This window comes from Podarcis gaigeae (genome assembly GCF_964106915.1).
Source record: "Podarcis gaigeae genome assembly, chromosome: 4".
Taxonomy (NCBI): Eukaryota; Metazoa; Chordata; class Lepidosauria; order Squamata; family Lacertidae; genus Podarcis; species Podarcis gaigeae.
Genome location: NC_139677.1, coordinates 73,496,532 through 73,516,348, shown reverse-complemented (window position 1 = coordinate 73,516,348; position 19,817 = coordinate 73,496,532). Strand labels below are relative to the sequence as shown.

The following is a 19,817-nucleotide window of genomic DNA, read 5'->3' as shown; positions in this document are numbered from 1 at the left end:
CGCTGTCACAATAAATTACACTTCCACAACTCTGAATTTCATAATAATAACAACGAACAATTAAGTAACAGCATATGTGGTTTGAAGCAGCTCCACCTAAAGCTTTGCATGAGAGCTCTTAGGTAAACAACTTTAGGTCCAGTTCCAACTTTGTGTTGTTGTATTAGCTGAATCATCTTGTAGTATGGGTTGAGTATTTGTGCTATGCATATCTATATTTGGACATAATTAAGAGTTGCTGCCCAAGAAACTAAACTGATCTTTACCATGCCTTAAGTCATAGAAGACCTCCAGGATCAGACCTACAGTGATTAACCAGGTATCTCTAGAAAGCCTGCAAGCAGAATGAGAGGGCAATAGCCTTCTAATGCTGTTCTTTCCAGGAACTGGAATCCAGAGCATGGTCCATCTGATCTTGCAGGTTATATGTAGCCATCTTGACCAGTGGTCATTGATAGCTTTTAAAGGAGAAATTTGTGGAGGATCAGGCTATCTATGTTGGTGGACATCACCATATCCTTCTGGAAACAAATCCCATAAATTAACTCTGTCTACTACGTACTTCCTAAATCTCCAGGATTATATCCACAGATTTGATACCAGTTTCAGATTCTGATTCCACCCTGGAATTCTCTCTTTAAAAATGATATTTCTAAACCAATCAAACCAGCTCATCTCAGAACTAGGTTCACCTGGTGCCATTCTTAAATGTCTGATTAATCCAGGGGCAAGTTTACATGAGTAATTGTCAGCAGCCAGAGCCAGGAAAAGGTCAGCAATAAAAACCCCCACTGGTGTTGGTGAAGTTTACTCTTTATTCAAAGAACTGAAAAACAGTGCAGGTGATCACAGCAACTCTTCCTAGTAGGTCTTGCCCTCAATGAGGCAGTTGTGAGGACTGAAGGTCCCCACCTTCCCATTGCTTTCTAAGGCTCCTGCCCTGGTTCCTTCCTCAGCAGCCTAAGGCTTCATTGTCTTGCCTCTCATTACTCCACCCTCTTCATTTCTCTACATGTTCTGGGAGTCCAGGAGGGAGAGAAGCTGATCGCAGCAGTAGAGAGAGGCCCCCAGGCTTCTTCAGCAGCCTGCCTGATCTCTGCCTCTGCCACAGCCTCTTCCTGCTCACTAAACCCCATTACTTCTTCGGCTTCCGACACCTCATCCTCCCAGTCTGCTACCTCTTCTCCCACTAACTACTCATCGTTGTTCCCCAGGTTCATCTGGCAATAAGCTGACATGAAGGTTTTAAAGAAAAGATGCCTGGCTGACAAAGCCTCTGGGATGCTTCTTTGGAAAGCATTATGACTACTTATTTCTGACCACAAAGGAGATATTTCTTGGTAATTTATCTTTTCTGGGGGTTTTGACATTTCATTCTCATTCGTCCTTCATTGGGGCTCATTCTTGTTCAAGAATTCGTTTGATACCTGGCAAGAGACAAGCAATGCTTATCCATATCGGCCTGTCATTCACCCCCCCACCCCCGCTTTATCAAGATTCATGGTTTGGAAACTTGTACAGTAGCTGGAAAATGAGAAGAAAGCAAAGAGATTGTAGCTATTAAAATTTATTGCCTTCCAGAAATGTCTAGGAATTTTCAGCTGTTCTGACTACAAGCACAGGTTGCACGTTTACTGGAATAAGGTCAAATCCCAGTAGCAATTTAAGTTCTATTACTACTTTTTGCTACATTTCAAAACACACACACAAAAACCCCAAGCATGATGACACTAATATGGGTGGTGTGTCATATCCTCCATTGAGACATTGTGTCCTACTTTTAAATCAGTTTTTTTTTCTGATAAAGCAATTACACTTCTTAGCTCTATGTGAAAGATCTTCATTTTGAATTTGTTCTTGGTGAAATCTCAAAAGTGGCAAAATACAAGTTACTTCTGCTTGGTTGATTTATCAGTTCTATCATAATAACCCACAAATGAAATAATATTGAAATGAAAGTAGCAATCTGTTTTTTACTTAGATCTCTCAGGTTGTAGTAAGTACACTAGTGGAATGTTTGTACATCTACGGTCCTATGAATATAAATTTTATTTTATTTTTACCCTGTAGTTCCAAGGGTAACTACAAAATAAATTAAACTTAATCTATCTCTCCATTAAACTGAATCTACTCACACATGAATTACATGTGCTGCATCCATTTGTGTTCTATAAGTGTTGGCTTGAAATACTTATGATTATAACAGCTGGAAGAATTTATTCCATCTTGCATAAGAGAAAATGAGTCCCAGAATACTGATGACCGGGCCTCTTAGATAAATTGCAGGTAAGACAATGAGAGTTGACCATTTTGTTCTTCTACGTATTCTAATCTATTCCTGTGAAATTTACACACATCAAAACCCTGCAATACCAAGAAACTATTGTAGGCAAGAATTAAGTAAACCTGAAGTACTATTACTCTGTAACTGAAGAAAGGAATTAACATAGTGTTCTGGAGAAACAAAGTTGATTGTTTCAGTGACAATGTTTTCTTTCATACTTAGAGAGAAAAATATTTTTCCAATTCACATACAATATGCAGGTTGGATTTGGCAGCAGGAAATAATCAAGTATGAACAAATCTTGCTTTAAGTAGAGTTAAATGGGGCAGGGGGAGAAAGACAGGTTTTCAGCCATTCGCCATAGAAAAGACCAGATGGCAAAATAAAAGGTTATTATTATTACTTATGTAGCACTATTCAACATGCACACAGAGCTTTAAAGAAAAAGAAGATAAAGAAATATCTCTGCCCTGACAAGTTTACCATCTACATTGTGACAGCAGGGAAAACAATGGATGGATCAGCCCATTTCCGTCTTATAACAGCATCATAGGCACTGAATCATAGGCCTGTTTTGGCAAATTTTCTTTTTAAACTCACAAAAATATGTCTTTAAATTATACATGTTGTATATGCATTGAAACATGCGTTTTTGTATGCCTTTCTGTAAGTAGAGGTTCCTGTTGTTTGGACCACAGGTGGTTCATGAGCTTCACTCATGTGATCCTCTGCATTGCACAGGCCGGTGGCGCTGTGGTCTAAACCACTGAGTCCCTTGGGGTTGCCGATCGGAAGGTTGGTGGTTCGAATACTTGCGTTAGGGTGAGCTCCCATTGCTATGTCCTAGCTCCTGCCAACCTAGCAGTTCGAAAGCACACCAGTGCAAGTAGATAAATAGGTACCGCTGTGGCAGGAAAGTAAACAGCATTTCCATGTGCTCTGGCTTCCATCACTGTGTTCCATTGCACCAGAAGTGGTTTAGTCATGCTGGCCACATGACCTGGAAAGCCATCTGTGGACAAATGCCAGTTCCCTTGGCCTGAAAGTGAATTCAACTGGACTTAACAGTCCAGGGGTCCTTTACCTTACCTTTACCATTGCACGTTTGTGGATTTGTGGTTGAAGTAGTGAAATGGCACATCTATTGCACTAAATTTCTTATTGATTTTTAACCACACTTTTACTGCTTCCTTTATTTCTTGTATTCTATTGTATTAAAAATTGGAATTCAAATGGTAACACTATGGAATGCAATACACAAGCAATAAAAGAACTGCAACTAAAAATCATACAGCATCTAGCACAGAGCATTACAATTGCTACAACAGGCAGAAAAATCATTAAGTGGTCTGCCAAGGGCCTGAGCAATTTTCAAGTGGTCAATGAAGGAGGGGAAAGGTTGGGAACCACTGCTCTAAAATACACGTTTTGTGCATATATATTTTTAACCAAAACTGCCTTGCAAAATTCAGTAACGTGCCTAATCTTCTTGACAGATACACTGAACAATCTGCACAGAAATCAGGGACTGGTGAATAATGAATTAAGTCAGAAGTGGACTGAGCAAATTTCTCCTCCATTCCCTCAATAGAGAGAATGAAAAGAAGGAAGGAAAGACCAGAAGCTCTCCAGAGTTTTAGGCAGGTTTTCCCTAGCCTTACCTGGAAATGCCAAGTACTGAATTTGGGACTTTTAGTGTACAGATCCCGCACTGAGTTACAGCCCATTCCTCAGCTCTGGGCCTGAGTAGAAGTCAAAAGGCTATTGTTTACATATATCTTATAGTGTTTCAATGTTCTAAACTCCTTAGGGAGAAACACCAGGATATGAATAGTTGTAAATAAACTGTATAAACAAGAAAAATAAGGCCAAGGAAGCAACTGCTCAGTTCTAGCACTGGAGCAAGTGTGATAAAATATTGGAATTGAATCCAGACAGCAGTTGCTGAACAATCATGGACTCTGTCCTTGGCAGAGTCAACAGTCCTTCACTATCAATTCACCATTTACAAAATTTGCTATTTGCCTCTTATGTTTGCTGTAAGGAACTTACTGTTTTAAATAAATTGCACCAGTGGTGAAGATAAAATAAATCTCAGCAAACCTTCACACAATATGTAGAGAGCTACTTTTACTGAATGAATTCCAAAGGGGTAGTTGTGCTAGTATAAGTCAGCAAAAACAACAGAGAGTCTGGTGGACTCATTTTCTAACCATGTTTCCCCACCATCCTTCTTTTGACTGTTCTCACATATGTGAGTATAATCTGTCAGTTGGGGATAACACCACATGCATCAGATAAAGGGGGCTTTACACCACAATACAGTGGTACCTCTAGTTGCGAGCACAATCAGTTCCGGGGTGCCGTTCGCGCCCTGAAAAATCCGCAACTAGAGCGGCGCTTCTGTGCATGTGTGAAGCACATGGAACACCTCTGTGCATGCGCATGAAAAGACGCAACATGAACCTAACACAACATGAGGTATGACTGTAGTTTATGTCACGATTTACTTTTAAGCATTGATGCATCATTTTTCAAGTACACAACCTCTCAAAAATAGTTTACAAAATGTTGAAGTTATACGGGATCAATAAAACAGGAATATAACTTACAATTAATTTTTATTTGGATTTTTACTATATTATTATTATTATCATTAAAGTAGGGGTATTTAAAATGAGAGTCGTAATCGCGATCATAGTTAAAAGTAGACATCAGCATGTGTTCTCTTTTTAGCTCTTCAAAATATGGCAACCCTAACAAGTGAATTCGAGTTGATAAAATGTACTCCTGACACAGTTGTCATCAGGACACACAGAAGCAATCCAAATATCTAGGCGCACATCCCACCTTCAGCCTGCTCTTTAATGGAAAGTGTGACCCTGTTTCGAGGAGGCAGTTTCTCCCAAACAGATGCACTCACCTGTCTTCCCTGGATTTATTTTGGCTTGCTCATCCTTGCCAGCATTTTCCCCGAATACTTACTAGCTAGTATTTTACAAAGATGTGCTTATTAATTGCTAATTTCAAGCTTGAAATGAGGCATGGAATAAACAAAACTTTTCCAGCACATGTGTAAATGACTTCAAAAAGAGAAGGCACATTTATAGGAATTCTCGGTTTTGTGTGTGTGTTTTGGTACTAACCACAATTTCCTTTTATCCGAAAAAAGGAGCAGTCTTGTGTAATAACAAAAATGTGGATGGCGGAATGTACTGAATATACATAATAAGAGAGATTTCCCTAAGCTAACCCAGCAACAAATAGTTACATTTTTCCATATCCAAAGCCAGGCTCTATGTGCTAGGAAGGAACAACTTCAGTGCTAACTTCTTATCTTGTTGCTATAGTAATAGTAGCGTTACCAAAACTGAATTACAGCCGCATGCCAAGACATCACTTAAACTGTACTGGAGCAAAAGAAGGCTGACACTACTGCAGCTAAATTGGCAAGATTGTGCTAAGCCCCATCAAGGGAGAGCTGAAGGAATCGCTTTCTGAAAGGCATCGTTGCAGAGGTGATGCCTTTGATCATCGCAACACAGCTTCTTCCCTGCAGCTATGAAGAATCCAAGGCAGAGAGATGGAGGCAGAGTAGATGGGAAAGCTTGTCCTTCATGGTCTCTAACCACTTCCTGCTGCTACCCTTGTCCCTCACCACCCTGATCCTACTTTACAATGAACCATTTTGCTGCTGCTAACATGGTGGCCACACCAGCAGTGTTCTGTGTCGGTGAGGCAGCCAACAAGATTATGTGACCTGCCGTTGCTTTGTTGCTGTAGCTAGATTTTTTTTTTTTTTTTTTGTAAAAAGATGTTTCAAGTTGCTGCAGCAAAGCAGCACAGACATGTCTCTTCCTGGGCAATCTGGACCCCCTTCTCAGGAGGAGAGAAGAGAGCTTATGTTGGCAGGGTTGCCATGGTAGCAAAAGCAAAACAACTATTTCAGGAGGCGGAGGAGTGTGGGAGCAGCTGTAGGAGGAGTAGAACCACCCTTCACTTCCAATGAATGGGGTCCTTCCTCAGAACTAGGAATGGGGATTGGTCAGGTGCACTGGAGTTTCCCATACTGAACAGGAGTTTCACAGGATGGGTGTGCAGGTGGCAGGAGCATCAGCGGCTGGCCAGATAGTGAGGGAAGTGTGCAAAGGCCTGATTGCACCAATTCTCCATTCCCAGCTTCTGCTACCAGAGGCAACTGTCTTATTTTGCCTCAGGCCTGCCTGAAAGACTGCTGCAGAGCAAGGTGTGCATGGACTTGCAAGCATCTGGACTTGTAGGGCAAGCAGAGTGGGGTTTTATAAAAATAGAAAACTGATCCTGATTATTTTGAAGATGCTTTTATTGATTTGTAAGTTGCTGCAAGCTGCCCTGAGTCCAGTGACTGTAGGAAAGAGAAGGGTGGAAATCATCTTAAATAAAGCAGAGCAAGTGGTGCAGAGCTGCCTGCCTTTGTCTCACTTGCCACTCCAAAGCTATAAGAGCATTACTCTAAAGGGCCTAATTCTGCTTGATAAGGGAAGGACTCAAGGGTTCCCTGCAAAGGATGCAAGAGCCAGTGTGGTGTAGTGGTTAAGAGTGGTCGACTCGTAACCTGGGGAACCGGGTTCGTGTCTCCGCTCCTCCACATGCAGCTGCTGGGTGACCTTGGGCCAGTCACACTTCTTTGAAGTCTCTCAGCCCCACTCACCTCACAGAGTGTTTGTTGTGAGGCAGGAAGGGAAAGGAGAATGTTAGCCGCTTTGAGACACCTTCAGGTATTGATAAAGTAGGATATCAATTCCAAACTGCCTTTGTAAAGTTACTGCATGTCACAGTTATGTGGCATGCAAGTTTATAGAGATCTCTGGTAAGAGCAATTATGGACATGTGTTTATGGCGCTGCATTTGCTTACTGTAATTTTGTGTGGGCGATTTTAATTAGAGACACACAGCAAAGAGGGCACAAACGCTGGTGGAGTGTAACACTAGAAATTCCCTGTCATTCAATGAAATTTATTGCTAGCAGATTCAGACTAGACAAAGAAAACTCATAATTTATGGATTTTGCTACCACAAAATACGGTGACAGCTAACAACATGGATCGCTTTAGAGGAGGGTTACACAAATATTTGGTTAATGGGTTCCTGAATGACAATCAGTCATAATGAGTTATGCCCACAAGTTAGTGGAAGCAGCTGCAGAGTGGGTAGCTTATGCCCTGCTTGTGGGCTTCTTGGAGGCATCTGCCTGCCCCATGTGGAGAGCAGAATGCTTGAGGTGATGGACATTTGGTCTGATCTAGCAAGCTTCTTCAAATTCAGCTTGGCAGTGTCTGGAATACCTTTAACAAGAGAAGTTTTAGCACTTTCTTACTGAAACCTTGCTGGAAAAGGTTCTTACTTGTGCTCTTGGCCATTTTCTCAAGTTCAGCATTCAGTCACAGGACAAGTTTAAATAAATACTTCATGGAGCACATACAAGAGGGGATAAATAATTCATTCATCATGTGACTACTCTGAAACATCTAGTGCTATCCTTAGCCAGAAAGAAAATCCTCAGCTAGATTACCTCAGGCTCAGAATAACAGTCCTTGTGTTCCAATAAATGAACGTAACATGGACTTCGGCACCAACTCAACTGCAGTATTAATGACAGTATAGTGTCACATCGAAGAGCACTTGCAGTTCACCTTCAACAAATAATTTGCAAAACTAGGCATATATTAAAACTGAAAATGGAAATGGAAAGTAGGCAGTTCAGAAATAAGCAATGATTTCATTTCAAAGATATAGATTAATGTTGTGTCTAAAGGTAAAATCCTATGCATGCTTAGCTGCAAGGAAGCCACACTTAATACAGTAGGACTTACTTCTATGTAAGCTTATATAGGATTGTGCTTTCAATTGCCATGGAACTAATAATCAAGGTAATTTTAACAGAAAGGGCTGCAGCTCAGCTTTGCATATCAGCAGTTCCCAGCATTTTCAGGTTGACTGAGGACAGTGGCTCCCAAAACTGCCCCTACGCAAGGACCCTTGAAAATTGCTGATGGTCTTGGAGGACTACTTAATATTATTTTTCTGCCTGCTGTATGGTTGCATTGTGCTGTGCTAGGTGCTGTATGATTTTTAATTGCATTTGTATTGCTTCCTTTATTTATTATATTACATTTGATTGTATCAGCTTCCTATGTTCCTAACTCTAATGCCCATTTTCAGGAAGCTGACATTGCTTTAAAAGTCTCCCCTCAAATCAGTAAATGGCAAATCCATGGAATTCTGTATGACTTTTGTACTGCTGGGGCTGGTGTTTAGAATACAGTTGTGCTGCAATTTTATAGGATCATGTATGGCTTACAGCCACCAATTATTATAAATATTACGTGGAAGCCAGAAAACCTTTAGCAAAAAATAAATAAATGTAAAAAGTCAAAGTTATCAGCTGCCACAGAATACATTGTAAGAAATTACATTGTTTGACAAAAATAAATGAAAGCACATGTTGAGGTTAAGGGCAAGTGTTACCTAATGCAACACAGATGATCAAATGTAGAAATGATTACAACTAACTATACTCTTTGAAAGAGCCAAATAACAAGCGATTTGTAATGGAGAACAGTGGGTGGCACAGGGCTGCCAGGCATTGGCACAGAAGTGCATCTTCTAGGGTTAGCGACTGGGGCAAAGGCTGAACTTTCAAAAGGGAAAAACAAAACACACCTCAGCCTGAGAGTATTTTCTAGTGCACCATCAATATCCCAGTTAGTAAACTGAAATACTGTTGGATAGCATTAGACTTGGTAATTTCACTGAGAAAGCCATAGGTAATCCATTCTGACCTTTCTCCTATTTATCTTGATTATTTCACACAGTTCACTTTGCTCTGTCTGCTAAAATCAAAGTTAACCATTGCATCAGTTAGGTTTCTATTCACCACAAGGTAATTTCTCATCTTTTATCCATGGGTACAATGAAGGTGCTCTGGTCCATGAGGTTACAAAGAGTTGGACACGACTAAACAACAACAACAACAATGAAGATGCCTGTAATGAAGGCAACCTCATAACTGTATCTCCCTTATGTATATTGATAGGATTTTGACCAGTGCTGTGCAAATGTCATTCAACTTGTGCAGCAGAACTTTCCCTTCTTTTCATCATGTTGCCTCCAAAGCTGCTTTGGAGGGTCTTCCTAACCCTCTGGGGCAGATTTTGAGGATCCATGAGGGCCTGCACAGGACAGGGGATATAGAGGGGGGGGGGAAGTTCCTTTGTAAAAAATAAGATTTTATTAAGATTTTTCATAGTATATTGCAATAAAAAACAAAGTCCTCTCTCTCTCTCTCTCTCTCTCTCTCTCTCTCTCTCTCTCTCTCTCTCTCTCGTAGATCTTTCCCACACAGAAAGAGGTGAACCCTCCCAGCTCTCACCTGGGAGCTTCCCTTCCCTGTCTTTGACACAGGGTCCTTCACCAACCATCCATTACCTTCATTTGTGTGCAATGAGAGGGGGAAGTTCCATTGTGCAAGTGGAAATCTGTTGTGTGGGTGGAATGGCAACATTGGATACAACCCACTGATTGTACCATTTGACAAGACATCTCCATACATGCATAATGGGCTCTGCCTTTGGGAACCTGCTTTTACAGGGTTCTTGAATAAGGAGGTTCTTTAGACTGAAGGTGCATATGTTGGAGTCTGCTGCACCTTCACACACATTTTTGTTTACACTGCAAAATGGTGAAAAGGGTTAAGATGATACACGTTTAAGAGCATTTGTTAACACCAATATAGATTTATTGCCATGCTAGAAAGGGATAAGTGGAATAGCAATGCAAATGGAAGGTTATGGCAAACAAAAGAGAAAAGGAATAGGCTAGTCATCTGGTGTTAATTCTAAAATGCTGGCTGGTTCTTGTCCTTGGGGAGAGCAAGAAAAAAGTTGACCTACATTTTGTTGCCTATGGGTTCCAGTTCTAACATGACTGCCTTCCACTGCACTTCCAGACAGCATCTTGGCTCATTCCACCACACACAACATCCACAATACACTAGAGAATGAATATCTGTAAACTCATCTTTTGCTACGCCGTCCATAAAAGCAAAAGCATTATGTTTTCTTTACCTGGTAAAGTTCACCAGCTTTACAAAATAAGCTCCAAGAAATGGGAAACAGAGCAATAGTCTGCTGCACGATAAAGCATCTAAAACAGACTCTAAGACCCAACTTGTTTGGTCTTGTTTCTATATCACAGATTCTTTTTTAGCTGCATAGTATTTACTCTGCAATGTGTACAAAGTTCCATATCATGCCAAGTGTTTTCTGTTTCACTATATTTCTGTCAATAAGCGAATGTTTTTATTTTACAGAGTCGCATATAATCAGCATACTGTTTGAGACTTAATTCAAGAAGCCTGGAACTCTTCTGTCATTGTAGTCAGGTAAAGCTAAATCTGTCATCTGATCTACTTTGTTGACTTGTCCCCTCAAACCCAGAAAGTATTTGGGGTTGGATGAGTTAGTCTTGCCTTATTGAATACAGTTCTGGGAGGTACCCTTGTAAGAACAGCCTGAAGGCTAATAAGAATATGAGGCACTATGGAAAAACTGGAGCATTTGTTTTTATTTCAAACTGTTCACAGTAATGTTTCAATACACTGGGGAACATGTAATAACAAAGTTTCCTTCTGGTGCACTTTGGCGTCAGAATTAGACTCCCTTTTTGACTGTTCAGAGAGCAACACTGTTTCAGCACCAATGCAGAATAAGCACAATCAATTCAGAAGATCTACCTGAACTTACTGACAACATACTCCCAAAAGGTGATCAACCTTCTCAATGAAATAAAAAATCATCAAATCAAAATGTGAAAAATAAGGAGTGCTCTAGTATCAATTCAGCTAAAGGTTTCATTGCCACCACACCCCTGGAATGAAGACACTAGACAACCATTGGAATTAAGGGATCATATTTATTTAATCAAGGATCTGCAATGGGCTGACTCAAAATCTAACTCTTCCCAGCAGGAATAAATAGCAGGAAGAAACTCAAAGGAAGCCCAGATTTTCTGCCTTGGGCAACACTGCCCTGGCTCCGTAAGGCTGGATGATACATTGTGGGTCTGCTTTAAATGCAACCTGAGTTTGTGTTTATGCTGTTCCATCTCACCTCCAGTGTTCAGTGAGAAAAGGCCTCCCCTCCCCCCCCTCAAGCCAGCCAGCAATAAGAGGTAGGTTGAGAAGACTTCTCTCCACCTTCCGTGAGATGCCTCCTAGTGCTCACCAAAGCCTATTCTTACTTGCCCACACTACCTGCCAACAAGCGACAAAACTGAATGGGAAGTGAAATATGCCACTGCATCCCAGCTGAATCAAGCAGCATGGAGAAACCAAAAAGATATGGTTGCCCCCTAACAGTGGAAAGACCAACCATCATTTCTTTATAAAATCATGCGTCCTCCAGAAGGCAACCAGCTACACCCACAATTACAAATGGGATGAAGTGTCTGATGAAGATGTCACATTTGGGAGAAGACAAATCATATAAATGCTAGCTTCCTTACCACTAATTTGGTGGCCCCTGTCCAAAAAGATCCCATGGTGCCTCATTCCATGCCAAGAAGGTGTGGGGCAAAATTGCCTCCAGAATAAGAACCTAAGAAGAGACTGATGAATCAGGACTATGGGCGGTCTGGCATCCAGTTCTCACAGTGGCCAATCAGATTCCTGTGGGAAACCTGCAAGCTAGACCCAAGCACAAGAACACTCTACCTCCCTGCAGTTTTGAGCAACTCATTTTCAGAAGCATGCTGCCTCTGGTCATGCAAGCAGAGCATAGGTTCCGTCATGGTGTTATGGCCTGGGACTCGGGCTCTGCACTGGAACCTTTGCCTCAGGCATCATCTGAACCAAGTCTGGGGCCTGATCCTGAAGAGTCCCAATCTGCACAGGTTGCCCTGCAACAAACACCAGTTGGCTGAGTCAGGGGCCTGAGCCTGCCCTGGCTCCAGATGTGGGGATTACCTCGTTGCCTTCAGCTGGGCCATCACATACAGCTGCTCCACTACCGGTTTGGTCAGGGGACACTGAGGCAGCCCCTGGGACTAGTAATCTACCAATGTCTCCCAAGCTGCAGAGACTAAGGTCTGAGAGAAGGAGAGACCTGAGTACTCACAGGAGGAGTGGTCGCCTTTGGGCAAAACAGGGAGGTGAGTCACTGGCGGACCAGGACTGGCCGCTACCCCGACAAAGATAAAAGGCTGTCGGACCCCGCCCCAGGTTGCGGAAGCAATATCGCTGTATGCTAGATCCTGCCTGAGATCCTGTACCTGTCCTGCCTTCGCCCTGATGGACTGACACCCAGCAGAACCTTCGGATTCTGGACTGGTGCTGGACCACATTTCATGGTTACCCCTGGGCTCAAGACACATGGCTAGGAGCCATGGATAGACTTATCTTCTATGAATTCCTCTGATCCTCTTTTAAAGCCATTCAAGTTGGTGTTCACCATTGCCTCCTGTGGATGCCTGTTCCACAATTTAACTATATACTGCATGAAGAAGTAATTCATGGAGCATAAGATTATCAGTAGCTATGATGACCATCTTCCTCCTCCACTGCCAGAGGAATTCTTCCCGCTTGCTGGAAATTGCAGGTAGGGAGTGCTGCTGTGGCCATGTCCTGCTTGCATGCTTCCCACAGGCATCTGTCTGGCCCTGTGACAAAAGGATGCTTGCCTAGATGGGTCGCTGGCCTGATCCAGCAGGCTCATGGCATGTTCTTAATATTATTGCTAGCTTTGGCAGCTGGGAGAGTATGGACATCAGGGCTGATGCCGGACATTGTGCCAACTGAGGTGGGCAGCTCCACTGCCCCTGCAGCACCTCTCCCCACATCCCATACTTATTTAAAGTGGTTTGCTGCTGCTAAATGTGTGGCAACACTGACTGCCTCTCTGCTTTCCCCTCCTCTTTCCCCTGCTTTCCCAAGGAGGGTCCTTCCCTCACAGCAAAACATTTTGGGCAAGGTGGCCTTGGGGAGTGTCTGCAACACTGCCATTTCTCTGCAAGCGTGAGAAATTATCTAGTTTAAAGCTGCAAAGTTCACTTTGAACCTTTAAGTGGTTTTTAAAGAGATTTTCTAGCTGCTGTGGAAAAGCAACTGTTTCCTCAATTCCTCAATCTGATTCCTCGGTCAAAATGTCTTGCTCTATGAAGGACTATCCCTGTTCCTGCCACCCAAAGTGATGTAACAGTTTGCCTAATGGAAACCCTATCCTTAAAATTAAGAGAAAAAGTAACCCTGTATGGTCCCCTTTTCTGTTGTCCATACAGCCAACATTTAATCCTATGACAGCAACCAGCACTAGCTTTTCCATCTTTTTATTTGCCACCACACCTTCATATTTACAAGCTGTTTCTGCTTCATGCACACATCCAGCTGGCAGATATCAAGACTTGAATGGCCACATCTAAAAGCAACGGTAGTACTGCTCCTCAAAATCTGTAGGATGTTGCAAAAACGGCCAGAGCTGGTGATTGTGTCACCTCTGTTTTCAGAATGGCAGCAATATGTCCCCTTCTGTCATAACCCAAAATAGCTTGGGGAGAAAACCACACCTCATTCCTATTGGCGACACTCTCTTCCTAAATTATCTGAACAGCTGATAAAATCTACCTGCCAGTTTAAACCTGTGTGGCACCAAGCTACTAAATCAACTCTTTTCACCCAACTTAGCTACCTGCATTCCACTGTGCACAGAGCACTTGCCATATCTGCTACCAAGTTTATGCAACAGCACCAGCATTGCCAATGGTGAGCTCAGCATGAATGCTGCCATGACTATAAGTGAGAGCAGCTGGCACTAATGCATGCCCAAAAGCTAAATAAATGGCATACCATAATCAACATTTCATAGATTGCAATGCCACGTGGGTTCACACAATTCAAGGTCTGCTGTAACCAGGTTTATTAGTTACGCTGATGCCTGCAAGTGCTCAGGCTATTGGTGAAAGATGCTCTGATCATAGCTATGTAAAGTAGGACTAGGCAAGCTTTTTGCCCACAAAGGTGACATGCAGTGGTGAGAGGGTGTGGCTGGCAATGGGCAGAGTGTGGCCAATGGTGGGTGGGGCCATTAACACACACACCAAACTAGCCCCTGACCACTGACTCTCATACAGCCTTCCCACTACTTCTCTCACACATATATACACACACACACTTTGCTTGCTGACTAGCACAGTGGCAGAGATCTTTTCTGGACTGGTAACTATGTTATCTGGTTGCTTAATTCCTCTGAGAAAGTCATATCTTGCTTCAAAATACCCATAAACAGCTAAACTATGTGTGACTTCAATTGAAAATCCTTGCCTGTGCATAAAAATAATATTTAAATTTCAACTGGTGCTGCTCTGTTGGCACTGAACTTGACAGGGCCTTCTTGGTGGTTGTTTCCAATTTATGGAATGCCCTCCTTGGTGAAGTGCCTCTGTCTCCCTCACTATTAACTTTGAGAGTAGTAATTTTTAAGCTTTCCTATTTATTCAGCCATTTGAGGGCTGAATAGTGTTCCTGGCAACCTTGTCAGGCTATGTCGTTTTACATGTTTTTAAAAAATGTTTTTACTTGTTTTATATGGATTTGTTTACTTGTAATTTTGCTGTTTTACCATTTTGGTGTTTGCTGCCCTGAGCTATTGTGGGAAGAAGGAAGAGCAGGACTGAAATTGAGTAAGTAATAACAGTGTAAATTACAAAGCATTTGTTTAACAGAACCATCCTATTCATAGGTGCACAGGAGAGTTTTAAAATAAAGTGTCAGAAGACAAAAGTGATTTTGATATTTTTAAAGTGAAGGCAGAGGGTGGAAGAAAAGAATTTTTTCTACCAGCATTAACCACTGTGACTTCTAACTGCAAAAAGTCACAGACCAGTTATGTGGCATTAGGATAGTCTGTCAAAATCATGCACGTGCAAACATAATGAGCTAACCTTTGCACACCTGCTTTTGCAGTCACATAACTTGTTTTTTCATGCAGTGACGAGTGCAGTTATTAATTCTCTTTCCACTGCATTTCTCTAAGTAACAAACCAACTTTCCAAGAACTCCTACAGAAAGTAGTATTTTCCCTGCTGACAATTCCAAAACTGACATTTTAAAACAGATGTTTCTCATCATGATATTCAGTCAGGTGCCTGTGGAAGTGGCAGCACCTCAGAAAGTAGAACCTTCACGTTGTAAGCTTCAGGAATAGCATATTTGTGCAAACAGCTTCTCCAATGGCCCTGCAAGCAATTGGCATACAAATGTCTCACTGGCTCACTTTCCTACAGCTGCAGGAAGCAAATTTTCTTTTCTTGCTTGTACCAGGGAAAGGAAATCCAATTTCATGACATAAGGCCAGGAAGAAGTAGATTTCACATCCTGGCGTGGAAAACAGAATACTGGGATTCTACAACCATAGAGTGGGAAAGTTCAGACACTGGAATGGTTAAGTCTACCCAGAAATAAATCTGGCAAGAGAATCTCATAGGGATTATGAAGTGACTTGAAAGCACTCTCTTCGGTGGGAGTCCTTATGCTGAATTTATATGTGTGCCTTGTGAACAGGATTAAACAATACTGAGAAAAGTGTGCATTGTTTGCACTTCAGTGTGCCTTGACTTTTTTATTTGACAAGACAGTGGAACAAAGACAAATCTTGTTTCTAGAATGCAATTCCAGCCAAATTGAAGTGTTTTGACAAAGGACACAACCCTTCAGTATATTTCTGAATAGTTAACACAGCAAAATAATATTTTTTTTAAATGTGCAGCGTGTTCAACAATAAAAAATAATCTCATGTTACAGCTATAGATGTTGGAGTGGCTGCTCACACTTACTCTTTTGCAAAAGGGAGAGTCATTTGAAACCAAATGAAGAATAATACACAAGTTTCTCAGCTGTTGACATAATTTGAGAGGTAGACTTGTGGCTTTGTTTTACTATACTGGGGGAATATTCCTCCAGTGACTCGAGCATAAAATGTAAAGCATTTTTCCTTGCCAGAAATCTACACTCAAGGATAGTTATGGCTATCATCCCACAAAAATGGATAGGAAAGACAAATAAAACCATCTGCAAGGTTTGTGCCTTGGAAAAGATCCATATTCCAAATGCAGACAATACATACTATTTAACTCCAGAGTGTAATGACACTGCTAACTGCTAACCTATATTCATGTATTTTTTTAATGTTTAGATGCTTCAGAATTTGAGGTATAGCCCCACACCACAGGAATACTTGTCTAGGAGGAGTGCAAAAATATAGTCTATGTAACAACTCAATATATTTCATCAGGAAGGATAATGAACACAACTTCCATTCAACGATAAATGGGATAGCATTCCAAAATTGCAAAATTTCAGAAGGAAAGTCAAGATGAAGGATTATTCAGTATTTTGCAGGTGGAAGAATATTGCTGTTATGACCTCAACTTGGTCATACAGACATCTTCATGGATGCTGTTCTCTGACTTAGCATTCCTCTAAGCAACTGAACATTTAAAAAGAAAATAATGTTTCTCCTATAAATCGTCTTCTTGAAGCATCTGCAAAGCACACTGTGTACTTAAAAAGCATTTCAGCAAAGTCAACAGAAAAATGTCAAGTCCACAAACTGTAGTGAAACATGCTGCTTTGGTGCCAAGGTGTTGCAAAGTATTTCTTGATCTTGATTTAGAAATATGGTATCAATTTTACATTACAGCTGGATGTTTTTTGTAGCAAGAGAATACTTGCCAACTGCCTGAACAACACAGATAAAATTAAATTAATAGGGATTGGGGTTATGCCTTAGATTTTACATATCTTCTTTCAGACTATAGAGAAGGAAATCAAGTACAGTTCTTGTAACACCCCCCTTGCCTCTTCCAAACATGCATTTCAGTAGAAAACATAAGCACTTAGAAAAACAGATTTCTAACAAAGATGGGGTGCACCCCACCCACATTTCCTAGTGGTCACCTCACCAGTGTGAATAAGATGTAAAAGTGCAAACAAACAGCAAAATCAGTTTTCATTAGTTTGCAACACAGATTTCCTCATTGGAATCATGAAACTACAAATCATTTGCTTTGTTTTGAGAAAGAATTTTAAGCTATTCTCTCATACATGATTTTTGCCCTTTCCCCCATTACATTTCTTTCTCTCTCTCCTTTCACACATGCTGAAAACAAGATTGTCTCATTAAGACCAATCACTCCCCCCTCACCCTCAAATAAAGTATAAAAATATCACATCTACTTGCCTCTTGGCAATTTCTGAGCATTTCCAAGGTTTAGTGCAATATTTCCACAGAAAAGGAGAAAGACCAGCCTTGGTATCATGCTTTCAAACCCAAACGTGTACAGTTAAAGATGCTGAGGGTGTCATGCAAGGTAATGCAAGCTGCAAAACTGTTCTCTGTCACAGAGGCAGCAAAACTTTGACAGGAGTTTAGTTTACACTGTGGGAGGAGACAGTATGACATCACACCATCTCACTTGAAATGAGAAGAGAATTAAAATACAAATGATATTATCAATCTCTTGCCTGAAACAGAATTCCTGTTGCTGTCAACTGAGCACTCCATCGCAGAGATTTACAAAATCTTAACGTGCAATCACTTGTGCTTCCCGTTTAGATTGGCAGGAATAATTATACAAGGAAGATATGTTACTGTATTTAAGGAGACTAAGTAGAAGTCTGTGGAAACAGACTTTTGAAGCACATAGAAAACAAAGCTTGACCTAATTGATTTAACAAAAAAGAGGGAGGATTAGTGGATACAAAGCAGATGTGTTCAAGAAACAATGCAACATGCTTAATGAATACAGTCATTAATATGAAGTGGTAAATGAAGAGAAACAGCCAATCTTTGCAAAAAAAAAAAAAGTAACATCAAATTAGACCTCTGAACCAAAAGAAGCATGCAGCCAGATAAGATATAGTTAATAAACATAATCCAAAACATAGGCATGCTAAAGACTCATTGATTTCAATGAGACCTAAGTCAGGTACAAAGTCACAACTATAGTAATAACCACTAGACAGACAAGATCTGAGACCTCCTTGACTCAAGGGAGTTGTGAACAAAATGTGCCAAGTGGAGAGGGCAGAGACTGGTACCTGTAAGAGAGTCAGAGAGTTCCCAATCTTCTCTTTGAGCATCAATCCAAACACCTAGGTGTCATTTGAATCATTTACCACCACCTTATCCAGGAGTAGGTGCTGAACAAAGACAGACTCACCTCAGTGTTTCCAGAACTGGCTGGTGAGGGGCAGGGAGAGGGGAATGTAGTATGAGAATTGAACACAAGCTGAGTCAAAAGGAGGTTCTTGATGAATTCCCCCCCCCCACACGTATCCCTCTTTTTGTTGTCGTTCCAAAAGAGGAATGCTGCTTAGCCTTGGATTTTGTAACTGATGAGCTGGGTGGTGATATTTCAATGTCACTGATAATACTGAAGGCATTGATACTGAGGTGTCACTTAGTGTAGCCTTCCTGAACACCAGCACCCTCTCAGCACAATGAGATGGTCTTCCATCATCAAAGAACAGCATGGGCAGAACAGAGGTGGCCTGAACCCCGACAGAGAGGTTTGGAGGGCTGCATTTGGTCCCTGAGCCTGATATTCCCTACCCACGCTGTAACTGAGCACCCTTAACAAACTACGATTTCCAGGGAGGCACCATTTTTGAGTTCACCACAGTAAAATGTCTTCAGTCAGCTCTGAGTATACCAGACTGTTCAAGCCATTCTTTTGAAGAAACTGCTTTAGCTGACTCCAATGAAGAGTCTCCAGAGTGTCATTAACATTTCCTCTTCTTGTTTCTGTTCTGGTACCTTCCATCCTTTCCTACTTTGGGTATGATGTGTTTCTGGGGAGCTGGAGAACATCCTTTAACTAGCAGGGTTCCCAAATGACCTTGCCTTTGACTGGCATAGCCAGCTGTTCAGGTTTGAGACTGACTGATTGCCAAATGAGGTGTTGGTTTAAAATTTATTTATTTTACAGGCATGCGTGTTGGATGGTCATGCATTTATAGGGAAGAATTAGCCCCAGAAGAAGCTATATTATTGTATGTGTGCTGCTTCAGACTCAACATTTAGAAGTGCAGATAGGTGGCAGCAGTAGCAGCCCAGCACATTTAATGTTGGCCCAAGCTTGGGCCAGACAGCTAAACGGCAAAGAGGGACAACTGCTCAAGAAGGATACTATGGTTGATGGTACCAAAAGCTGCTGAGAGATTGAGAATTAACAAGGACACAATTCCCCTGTCTCTCTCCTGACGTAAGTCATCACACAGAGTGACCAAAGAACTTTCTGTGCCAAAATCAGACCTAAACCCTGATTGAAATGGTTCTAGAAAATCAGTTTTCTCCAAGAGTGCCTGGATCTGGTCCAAGACCACCTACTCAGGAACCTTGCCCAAGAAGATGAAATTGGCAACTGGCCAATAATTACTTAGATTTTCCTCATTTAGGGCTTCTTAAGGAATGGTCTTCAGGACGCAGGTGGCGCTGTGGGT

General features: G+C 41.5%; 1 protein-coding gene across 50 annotated transcripts in view; it reads right to left on the bottom strand.

Annotated features, from left to right (window-relative positions):
* The window catches only part of ABI3BP (ABI family member 3 binding protein), a 148,101-nt gene extending 130,353 nt beyond the window's left edge, over positions 1–17,748 (bottom strand). For 39 of the 50 annotated variants that reach the window (XM_083735972.1, XM_083736018.1, XM_083735988.1 and 36 more), the window contains exon 1: positions 17,554–17,747. In XM_083735972.1, coding sequence (XP_083592098.1) covers positions 17,554–17,632 — 79 coding nt within the window. In that variant the 5' untranslated portion in view covers positions 17,633–17,747. Of the gene's footprint in view, positions 1–17,553 lie in introns of all 50 variants that reach the window. The other 11 variants (XM_083736021.1, XM_083735976.1, XM_083735998.1 and 8 more) reach the window with 4 other exon arrangements.
* Positions 17,749–19,817: the final 2,069 nt, after the last annotated feature.